The 11773-nt window shown below is 36.0% G+C and overlaps 2 protein-coding genes across 4 annotated transcripts; one reads left to right on the forward strand and one right to left on the reverse strand.

Annotated features, from left to right (window-relative positions):
* Positions 1-1970: 1970 nt before the first annotated feature.
* LOC147506151 (protein HOTHEAD-like) lies at positions 1971-4446 on the forward strand. Of its 2 annotated transcripts, none has more exons than XM_086558422.1 (3): positions 1971-2167; positions 2247-2894; positions 3462-4446. In XM_086558422.1, the coding sequence occupies exons 1-3, from the start codon at positions 2077-2079 to the stop codon at positions 4382-4384; spliced, it is 1662 nt and encodes a 553-aa protein (XP_086414548.1). In that variant the 5' UTR covers positions 1971-2076; the 3' UTR covers positions 4385-4446. The 2 variants fall into 2 exon arrangements, with proteins under 2 accessions (XP_086414548.1, XP_086414547.1); XM_086558421.1 differs by having other exon boundaries at positions 2000-2167; positions 2238-2894.
* Positions 4447-4841: 395 nt separating this feature from the next.
* On the reverse strand, positions 4842-10905 carry LOC147506152 (protein PHOSPHATE STARVATION RESPONSE 2-like). Of its 2 annotated transcripts, XM_086558424.1 has the most exons (9): positions 10755-10903; positions 9280-9744; positions 8918-9192; positions 8555-8765; positions 8389-8465; positions 8264-8303; positions 8018-8075; positions 6298-6367; positions 4842-5587 (listed from the first exon to the last, which is right to left on the reverse strand). In XM_086558424.1, the coding sequence occupies exons 2-9, from the start codon at positions 9560-9562 to the stop codon at positions 5177-5179; spliced, it is 1425 nt and encodes a 474-aa protein (XP_086414550.1). In that variant the 5' UTR covers positions 9563-9744; positions 10755-10903; the 3' UTR covers positions 4842-5176. The 2 variants fall into 2 exon arrangements, with proteins under 2 accessions (XP_086414550.1, XP_086414549.1); XM_086558423.1 differs by having other exon boundaries at positions 8918-9744; positions 10755-10905.
* Positions 10906-11773: the final 868 nt, after the last annotated feature.

An 11773-nucleotide genomic window follows, 5' to 3' on the forward strand; every position in this document is an offset into this window, starting at 1 on the left:
ATGGAATAAGAAAATAAACAAAAAAAAAATCCAACAAATTATATACCATTTTAATAGTTTCATATTAAGGAAAATTATGTACCCGGTACAACATCAGAAGCAACCACCAATGAGATTCTTACAATAGCGAGATCAATAAGCTAAGGAGATTATTACATAGCGGTAGTTAAGCAACTAAGAAATTTAATCATACAAAAGATAAATTACCTCGCAATTGCAATTTAAGTTTCTGAGTATACTTGCTAGCTAGAATTTCAATTACGTCAACCATAAGAATCGAATCGGACAAACCTTGCATTTCGAATTTAGCTTTAAAATTGACAAGAGCAAGAGCATCGTCATTACCTGCCAATAAATAATATATGTACCCTAATTTAAAACAATACAACTAATTGATATGATATGGAATAAGGGAGTAAATAAAGAAAATATAACCAAATTCAGAGACCTACCCAAATTGAATTTTAATAGATTCAATTCATACTAAGAAAAAGTATGTTTAATTGAATATGTGTAATGAATAAAAGTCACTCGCAATTAGAAATTGCACACCTGATACAAAGTCTGCAGCAGCCAACCAATTGGATTCTTACAACAACAACATTGATTAAGTAGATTTTTAAACAGCGGCAGGAATAAACAACTAAAGGGAATCAACAATTTTTTTTGAAATGAAAAGAATCATAGAGAAAGAGAGAGGAGAGAGGAGAGAGTCTCGATCTTTCTTCTTTATTTTTTTTAGGACCCTGGTGCATTTTCTTCTTCGTTGATCTTTCTATTTTTGTTCTGAACATACGGTTTTTTTTTAAGTTCACTCCTCTTTCTTTCTTTCTTTCGGTTTTGTTAGTTTTTATATTTTAGTACTATTTTTCTTTTTATTATTTCTTTTCTTTTCTTTTATTTATATTGTTATGTATTTATTTAGTCAACAAAAATGACGTAAGGGTCTGTGCCTTCTTTTTTTTATGTTAGGAGAGAGATTGGTGGCCCCTACTTGAATGGATATCTCAAACAGATCCAAAGGTGTTGGTTTAGATTGTGTTGTATTACCAACAGATCGGTCTATTGATATTAGGACTCATCTGCAAATATTGTCTTGCCAATTACACCAACCATAGTAAGATATCGTGCTTAATTACTCGAAAATTTCAGCAAATGTTGTACTATTTGTGAATCGTGATGAATGTTGCGGTATTTTGTACTGCCCTCCTACCTAGCATACCGGATAGATATGGTTCTTCTGTGACAATTTTACCATTTAACCCAGGACAAGGGGCAGGGTATTGATATCTACCCATAGTTCGGGATTTTGGAATTTTGGAATTTTTAGAATTCCGATAAATTTAAAAATCGAAATCCATTAAATTTCAACTCTATTACATTTGGAATTTCGAATTCTTTTGGAATTTTGGATATTTAGATTCTATATTTTGAATTCCGGTTTTTTAGAAAACCGAAATTCCGAACGGAATTCCGGAGTTTCGTTCGGAATCACGAACTATGTATCCAGGGCCGGCCCTGATGTATGAGGGGCCCAAGGCGAGTTTTTTAAAATGGGCCTATATTATTGAGAAAAAAACAAGTCTTTTACACAAGGTGTCATGGGCCACTGTTTGAATGGACTGGACTATACATAATTTGACTGGACTGAACAACCTTTACATGTGGCCTAATGGATATAAGATTATATTTGGGGGCCCAAATTTTGACCAACAAATTGGGGGCCCTAGGCGGCCGCCTAGTTGGCTTGCCCTCAGAGCCGGCCCTGTATGTATCTACCTGCCTATATATATATATATTCGTATTCAGGCTTAGGAAAATAAGTGGGAAATTGGTAGAGGTATATAGGCCATATTTGTTACCAAGTTTCTAATATATGTCGTCAATTAATATTTTCGACATTTTGGACACTTTCGGCCATGAGTCGATGACCTGGTATAAGCAATGTATCGTCATGTTTATGCCATAGCCCATAGATTAGTAGATGGTGATGCCACACGAAGGGTCCAGCTGATCGGTCCCAATTCATTTTTAAACTCGTGTAGATAGATAGCATAGATTTCCTGTACGAGCAAAATGAGGTATCAAGGAATCATCCAGGTCTTCCTTATATCAAGTTTTGTCTTGTTTATTACAACTTGTTCATCAGTCTCTTCGAACTCTCAAGGTAACTCAAAAAACTAGACTTTCTTATTTCTATATGTGCACAAATATATATGAGTTCTAATATAATGTAGTGATTATAGGATTGAACCTCCCTTACATGACATCAAGCATGGAAGAAGTTTCAGGTAAGTCCTTTGACTATATTGTTGTAGGTGGAGGAGCAAGTGGTTGTCCATTAGTTGCAACTTTGTCCAAGAAATTCTCAGTTCTTTTAGTAGAAAGAGGTGGATCTCCTTATAATGACCCTATGGTATTAGACAGCAAAAACTATGGACTACCCTTGATTGAAACTGACGAGTTCTCATCGATTGCGCAAAGTTTTGTATCCGAGGAAGGAGTTATGAATCTGAGGGGGAGAGTTTTAGGAGGTTCAACAGCAATTAACAGTGGCTTTTATAGTAGAGCAAGTGAAGATTATATTGAAAGACTTGGATGGGATAAGAAGTTAGTGAAAGAGTCTTATGAATGGATTGAAAGTAAGTTGGTTTCGCAACCAAGTGAGTTAAGTGAATGGCAATCTGTTTTCAAAGATAGCCTTGTTGATGCAGGTGGTTTACCTTTTAGTGGTTTTAGTTTAGAGCATATTTCGGGAACAAAGGTGGGTGGTAGTATCTTTGATGGTTCTGGAAAGAGGCATAGTTCTGCTGATCTTCTAAGCTATGGGAACCTAAAGAGAATTACAGTTCTTTTGAATGCAACTGTCAAGAATGTAATCATCCTCGACAACGGTAAGCCCAAAACGATAACAGTGCTCAGTGCCTCACGTTTTCTTTATTAAAGAACCTTACTTGAAACAAGACCTGTAAGAGTAGATAGATATAGGATCATAACTCTTAGTAGTAGTTGAGGCTCAGTCTCTTGTTATAGATACAATTTGTGGAAATTCTTGTTGGCCTGCCTCAATATGTTTCTTGTCAAATCGTATAGGTCTGCCTCTTTTAGAATGTAGAACAATTAGTAAAATTGTTGTTCAGACTTTAGAGAATTTGTGCGCCTTATATATAACTTGAAGGTGAGTGGTTTCCAAATTGTTCAGCTAAATATTTGTATGCCAAATACCACTAACAATGAAAGAATACAAGTATACAATCTTGTAATTTATAGTTAAATGGCTTGCACCTTTTCACAAGATTGCTCAAACCAAAAGATGTCAGAAATAACTTCACAGTATCGCTATTAGGACATGCACAGTGACACACATTAGAAACTAGGAAAAACATTACAGTAACTCAAAATCATGGAGAACAAAGATAAAATTGTTACTAAGCAGTCCTTTCATCTTGACGCTGTGACAGGTACTGGAAGAAAGCCGAGGGTTGGTGGAGTAAGATTTATAAAGAGCAATGCAAATGACGATGAAACCTATGAAGCTTACCTCAATCAGCCAAAGGATACAGAATCATGGGGTGACATGATTTTGTCTGCAGGGACATTAGGTAGTCCCCAGATCCTTATGTTAAGTGGCATTGGACCTCAAGAACATCTGAAGCACTTCAACATTTCACCTGTTGTCGATGCAACAGAGGTAGGCAGAGGTATCAAAGACAACCCTTCCCTCTCCCTTCTCCTAGACTCTCCTGGCAATTTAAGACCAGACCTTCCTCAAGTCGTAGGTGTCACACAAGATTTCCAAATCATCATTCAGTCAGTGAATCGTCACATTACACCTAACGAGACAACATTGCGAGTTGGAGCTAAATTGACATACCCAGCATCTAAAGGAAAGCTAGAACTAAAGAACAAAGACCCCAGGCAAAATCCTTCTGTGAGATTCAACTATCTAACTGAAAACAAAGACTTGGATCGGTGTGTGGAGATGGGTCATTTGGTTGAGAAAATTACACAATCGGATTCAATCAAATTATACTTGGGTAGTGTACAAGGTGAAGATGCAAAGCTGTCTACTGCAGAGGAGCTGAGGGTCTACTGCAAGTTAAATGTAAAAACGTTCTGCCATTATCATGGAGGGTGTGGTATTGGATCTGTTGTTGATAAGGATTATAAAGTCTACGGCATCGATGGACTGAGAGTTGTCGATGGTTCGACTTTACCTGATGTACCAGGTACAAATCCAATGGCAACTTTGCTAATGCTAGGAAGGTACCAAGGAATGAAGATTCTTAGTGAACGATATGACAATTTAGTTACTTCTCCTGGACATTGTGTAATCAGATCGAGTATTTTAGCACCTCCTTCAATAATGTCTAAATGTTACTGATCCATTGAGTACCCTTTTTTGTTAATGAAAAGGCTTCAATAGCTGCTACGAAAATTTGATAACGTTTGGCACTGTGGCCTGCGCATGTGCTACTCACAGACAGTGCACCCCACTCATCAAATTCAAAACGCACTGTGATCCAGTGATCCTCAAAAATAACCAGTAATTTGCTTCACGCATCCAATCCTCCCATATTTTTTCTCTTTTTTTATTCTACGCTACAATGTGGAAGCAGTAGCAGCCCAACACAGCTGATGTTTATTTCTTCCTATAAGGTTAAACGGTGAATAATATTTTGTACTACTTCTGGAAGAAGCTATGCTGCCGGAATGGTTGTCCAATTTCATGAATTACTATATACATTCTTTCTATTTTATTTTTGATTTTGGGAATGGGGAGGGGATTGTCCTACCAATTAATCATGACCAGTGGAAATATACAATAACAACTCAAAACAGAACATGTAACAAATTTAAAGATGGAGTAAGTCAACAATGTTAGCCATGAGCTTAAAAAGAACATCTAATCACTCTTCTGAAATGACTAAAAACTTGACAAATTCCTCACGGTATATACATCTTCTCATGGGCACTTTACAGTATTAACCTTTCAAAGCTCCGGCTAATTATGGGCATAGTAAATCAGAGGATAAGTAAAATACGCAACACTCAGAAGTCTCAGCTTCTACAAAGAGAGTACCTGACACTGGCACTGAGTATATGACGGAGAGTATTGTTCTGAATCTCATCAGTCAATTTGGTCTCTCAAGGTCATGCTAAGATTGTTCATTACCTACGATTTCTCTATTACGTCCATTGTTGTGATAGATGAAACGGCTACATCATCGACTTTGGTACGCTTTGCAGGTGGAAAGTCGGACCTCTCACCAACATCTGGGTCAATATTCTCAGTAACCTCATCACTGGACACCTTTGGCTTTCCAATATCCTTCCTGGAACTTTCGCCCAGTGCTGCATTAGAATCATGGTTATCTTTACCTTCTTCAGCATTATCCTTTTCCAAAGTCTTCATTTCATCTTTGGCAGACGACTTCTGCATTAACTCAGACAGAGAAGCAGAGGGATCAACCACTGCTGATGAAGATGCCTTCAGTCCGTCTTTACCAGTTTTGCTTTGCTCCTCAAACATCTTCTGGAGATACCTACCTTGTTCTTCTATTCGCAACTGTAGATTTCTTTGAATCTGCAGAAGAAAATTTATAAAAACATCAATATATACCCTAGCATGATACTTCTATTACGGAAAAAAACATAAAAAAATATATAAATAGCACACAGATATCAAGTATGTTAAGCATCATTTAGCGAGCAGAAGAGATGCCTTAAAATAGCCAACTAACAGACAACCATGTGAAGACAAACAGATCAATCAAAACAACAGTTGCAAAGATACTAAGATGACCACATATAGGAAAAGGCATATACATCTTGGTCCAAAATAAAATCATAGATCTCTCAGTTCAATTTCAACTACATTAATTGATCAATAGATTCAAATAGTAAAATACATCTATTGTGAATGTTCAACCTAAACATTGACCAAGTTCTATGATGGAAAGCCCAACGTATAACTTGCAGGTTGACTTGAGCAATATGGTGGAGAAGTCATATGATATGAGATCATTGTCAACTAAAATAGGTACACTACTTTATCAACATATTTTGGTGGAAACTAAGCTATCATGGGTACTATTTTCTTCTGGCAAACATGTTCATGGAACTTAAAACAAGTAGATGAATCATTTAACAGAGAATCTGAAGGTGTTTAATGGTAGTCAAAGTAAGTCATGCATGCATACAAGTTAGAGCATGGCTTACCTGATGATGTGGAGATTTAGTACAAAAGTACCCAAAATTAAATGCCTGACTGTAATCTGTAATCTTATTAATTACCTCGAGTTGTTCATGAAGCCGTTTCTGAACTTCCATTTGCAGTCGTAATGCTTCAGTTATCTCAATACCACTGTTACAGTTTAGCAAACTATTTAGCAAATAATACAATGATTACTTCAGAAATAACAAGATGTAGAACTTTCTGGAGTATGTTAGAGTAGAATAGTAGATGAAAGTCTTATAAGTCCTACAATACAATCAAGATTAAAAGGAATGCAACCATAGACTTAGATTAGAACAGAATTATAGCTATAAACAAATAGAAGACATCACCAAGTAAAACAAGCACTGTTATTTGTTGAGTGGAAGAAATACAAGGGTCAGTAAGTCATTCACTCTAGGATTCCAAGTTGAGTTCAGTTAATGACTTCGAGCTTGTTTTCTCAACTTCTTTAATCTTCTTGGCTCGAAAATCAAGTATGCCGTCAGTTAATGCCGTTATGTACTTATGTCAATAATCAACTTCTTTAATTACATTAGGCAAGTTCCCAAGGATAGGTATTGGTAAACACTTCATAAGAAAACCCATAATTTGTGAGAGAATGCTTTTTAGTATTGAGGGTGTAGTCAGTAGTTGGGTATAAGTACTCATGTGTGGGGGTTTAAGTTGGTGTATTGTGGCCGTAAATATACCCCTTTTTACTTATAAAATGAGGAGGACACCTCTCTCTCTCTCTCTCTCTCTCTCTCTCCTTAGTATCAGAGCTCCTTCAGCTCCTGGTTTCCCCTCTACGTTTTAACCTCTCTCTCTCTCTCTCATATCAAAGCTCCTTCAGCTCCTGGTTTCCCCTCTACGTTTTAACCTGTATCCTTGAATCCATGTTTGAAAAAAAAAAAAAAAAAAAAAAAAAAAAATAGTAAACAAACGGGGTTGGTGATTGGTGTGTAAACCTTAAATTTAGGGCAGTTGTGGTGTTTTCTGGTGATTGTAAGGTTGTGCAGCTGCTTGTGAGCTGAGGGTTATGTGTATGTGGTGGACGGCCTTGGTGAAGTTGTAAAAGCATTCTCTCACACCCGTGTATAACTTCAAGAATGAAAGTCAGGGGGATTCAATGAGAACCAGAAGGACAAGAAGATTGACCTTGAACCTAATTTTCTGAGCACAACCACTGTGAGTAAGAGTAGGACTACAAAATATCTCTTGAATGATGAATACGATCACGAACTTTATTTTTTATTTTTTAAAAAAAACACAATATATATCCTTTCTAGTGTACCTCTTCTTAAATCAAGATTGGAGAGTTCTACTTCCTCCGGGTCAATCAACTTTAGTTCTAAAATCATACATATACATATCGCCTTGTGGTTTTTAATCCAATGGGATGTCTCTCCTCCACCTATATTAAGGTTTCTCAGACAAACCAATTAGTGCAACTCAGCCTTTTTTTTCACTAACCATTGCAACATTGTCCTACACAACATTATACTGCACAGAAGTTTAAAGGGAAATAAAAACAGGTGCTACAATTCGTGAAAGTTCTACAAACAATTTAGGGTGTCGATGCTTTCAGAGACAAGGGGTTACTCTTTTGGGAATATGATGTTAGACTGGGGATCTGTTACGCTTGGCTAATTTCTTATACTGTTTTAATTTTATATATCCCTCTTCTACTGGTATTGGTGAGACTCTTACTCACTTTTTTTCTTCCTTCTCAATTCGCATAAATAAGAGACCAATTTATATAAATAAATAAATAGATAAAATAAATAAATGCCTTACGTCTTCAAATCAAGAGAAGAGATGTCTTCAATACTTGAAACCTTCTTCTCCGAATTCCCTACATGAAAATATGAAGAATAGAGTTTAGAGCCAGATTCAATAAAACGGGTACCTTGGTGTATAGACATATAGTAAAGCTTAATTCAATCTTTGTTTTCTCTTTAAGAGGGGATGCGGAGACTTTGTAGGGAAAAAAAAAGTTTCGGAAGATGTCTATAATTTGGAAGATTGAGGAAATTCCATTACCTTCAGATGAATCGGGTCTGTACCTGGCTGTTCTGTACTTCTGCAATTCGATATGATGGAGCTCGAATCAGGAAAAACGAAACGGTGACTTGACAAGGGAAACAGGCATAATTCAAATTACTAACCTGCAAGTGGCTTTTTACATGGTAGATAGTTAAACCCTCAACTTTCATGAGCTTCAGCACACCCTTAGGAGTAGCTCCTATATAGTAGAACTCACAATTAGAGAAAGACATGCAGATTAACTCCTTCGTCAAATGAAAATAGTAAGTAAAGCAGAGTGTTACCCACTTTCACTACCACCAAGCTTATTAACTGCTTCCACAAAAGACTCATGGAGTTCGGTTGTCCACCGCATGCGTGGCTTGCTTGATGCACCATTGGCAGAAGACGTAGGGCCAGCAATGGCATTTGATTCACCAGAGTCAGCCGGAAGCTGATGATGAATTTGGGGCTGGTGCAAAGAGGGATTTAAAGATGCGTTCGGTTCTTGTATTGCTGGCTAAATAAAAGTAAAGTGGATAGAGAAGAACATAAGTGATGAGGTTATTCATTTAACATGCCAAAAAAACAACTATATAGTTTACATAAAATAATGATATTGTGCACATGAGTACATGATAGCAATCGTCACATAGGAAAAACATAACAAACCTTTTGTTCAGTATCATTTGCCTTTGTTGCAGCATATATCTCACTCCAATCGGCATCCAAAGGCTCCACATTACTAATAAGTTGATCGGTCCATTCATCACTTTGGTTTGTATGTTCCTCAGTTGTTAGTCCACCAGTACCAATAATTTCCATTTGTCTGTTCTGGACAGGGACATTCTCAGGAAAGTCGAGCAAGCCTTCAAGTGCATCTTCACACCAGGAAACATCATTATTCTCTTTACTGTAGTGATTCAATTCTGTAGACTCGAAGAATTCTGAATAAGAACATGGGTTTAACGAATTAGTTGTTCCGTTGTTCGGAAATTGAGAAATTAAGGGAGCATCTCTTGAACGGCTCTCACGTGATGAAACAGATGAAAAATGAAGATCTGAAGCTCCTGAAGCCGATGAATAGATCTGTCCCACAACCCCACTGTTGGAGGCTAATAGTGTTGAATGTGGGAGCATGGAATTTGTCATCATTTCCCTTTCCAGCGACACTTGTTGGGAGTCCGGCCATTGGGGGTGCTTCTTTTCCTGGGATATGGGATAAACTGGTACAGATGATGACATAGCTACTGAAATTCCTAAATCAGCAAGCTGCTTTTTTCCTGACCCCTGAATGGATAAAGGGCGCACCTCCATCCGCTTACAATTATTTTGACACCAGTCTCAACAACTAAATCAGTTTCTTCTTTCAAGTATATAAACTCTTCCTGTAAAACCCACTAAATATCCTGAAGCTTGAAATGCTCTTCTTTGCCAGCACCCATATTTCACCTTAGCTCTCGAAGAACACACCAGAAGAGGCTCATCAATTCTCACATCTGAACAAAAGAAGATGAACACAGATAAAACTTAATATCAAAGAGCTACTACTAATTAAAACAATAAAAAAAAAAATGTATATATATCTCAACATGGGTATGTAGAATTTTCAACAAGAACTGCAGAACAGGTCACGCTGCAAGAAATCAAGCTTTACATCAATATTTTGTGTGTTTCTATCCAAGACAGAATAACTATACGGTTCTCAAGGATTTTCCATTAAAATAAAAGGGGTTCTCCAAAGTAAAAAGACATATACTTAAAACAAAAAAAAAAATATAGACTCCAGTTAATACAGAGAATTCCCAGTACAAAGTGGATCCAGTAGAAATTGAATAACACCAGATTTTCTAAATATCCTGATTCACAAGATGGGTATGTGCAGTTATCATCACCGTAACATTAAAAACATAAAATAGATCATGCGAAAAGAAACTAAGCTTTATAACAATCATCCAGGCAATTATAGTACAAGTACGAAATAACTAACGTAGACTCTTCTTTTGGTCCAGGAACCTCGCAATAAAAAAATGGAGCCATTATGGATTGAAAAAAACACCATGAATCAAATTACTTCACATACATACGTGCAACACTCAACCTAGACAATCTACTTAATTATGCCGTGGGGGTGACCCAAGTTTCATATATTCATTCATTCTTGCATGTTTCTAGTCGAAACTAAAGCAAAATAGAAATAGGTAGAGTGTTTCTATATATGTTTTCTAGTCTGTTTCTACTGACCTCAAATTAGTTAAACACCATGCAGGAAAAAATCAAGCTATATAAAAAAAATATATCAAATTTTTGCCCCATTGCCAATCCATAATAAAAAAAAAACAAGCTTACCATTAATAAAAAAATCAAAATAACAAAACTTTCCCATTCAAGCTAAACATATTTCCTATTAAAAAAACAAATGGGCACACGGAATTTTAATCATTAATGCATGAAGAAATCAAAACACGCTATAATACCAAAAAAAATAAAGATATAGGAGTGGGGGTACCTTAAAAAAGCGAAATCCAATGTTGTGTTAGATTGATGATGAATGGGTTTAAGGTCTGTTGTTGTGTTTATTAAGAAGAGTTTGTTTGGAATTCCATCTTTTTGTGTTTTGGAATAACAAGTGAACCAAAATAATACTGCCTTTCTTTTGTGTTAATATGCTTTTTGGGCCTTTGCAATGTATCAAAAGCCAGTGGGCCTCACATTACTTTTTGTTTTATCAATTTTTCCTAATTTGAGATGGTTCTAGACTTTTAGTATCTTAGTTTGGTTTTTTTAAGTTTAACTAATGGTCAAACTGATTAAAAGATAAATTAGTTGATGGTAAGATTCGTGTAACTATTATATAATGTTTCGTTTTTGTGAGAGAAACTAGAGATGATATTGGTAATTTTGGTTGAGGTTTTGAAAAAGTTATTGTAAAATGAAAACAGAAAAACCTAATTCAAAGTGGATTGAGTGCTCTTATTAATAGTTTATGGAATTTTCATCTATACATCCAAACTTATCATGGAGCCAAAATTGGGAATCAGATAATCAATCATTCTATCTTGTTTTGAAAGCCATTGGTATAGCAAAGTGAACAATATAGATCACCAAAATGTCAACATTGTAGCAAACCCAATTTAATATCAGAAATTGAAATGATGTACACGTTTCCACGCACAAAAACTTTCAATACAATGACTTTGTTATGCTAATTTGAATTTAGACCCAAAACTACATTTTACATGCTTACAAAATAAGAAACTATCAAGTTTAGAGGAGTATTGTAAATTTATGCACACTATTTGTAAGTTTTTATTCTAAAAGTACGTTAACATTCATTACAGTTCTACCCGGTTAAAAACAACTAGATTCTAGCTCCATCAACTCTTCAAGCAATCCTTTAAACGGTCTTGAAAAACTGATACATTCTTCGGGCGGTGAAATGGGTATCTATGGACACCCTAATTGAAACATATAGTTTGGGTTATCCAAGTAACGAACCACTGCCATCTTAAATGAAATCCGACAGAC

Source organism: Coptis chinensis, chromosome 4 (assembly GCF_015680905.1).
Source record: "Coptis chinensis isolate HL-2020 chromosome 4, ASM1568090v1, whole genome shotgun sequence".
Classification (NCBI taxonomy): domain Eukaryota; kingdom Viridiplantae; phylum Streptophyta; class Magnoliopsida; order Ranunculales; family Ranunculaceae; genus Coptis; species Coptis chinensis.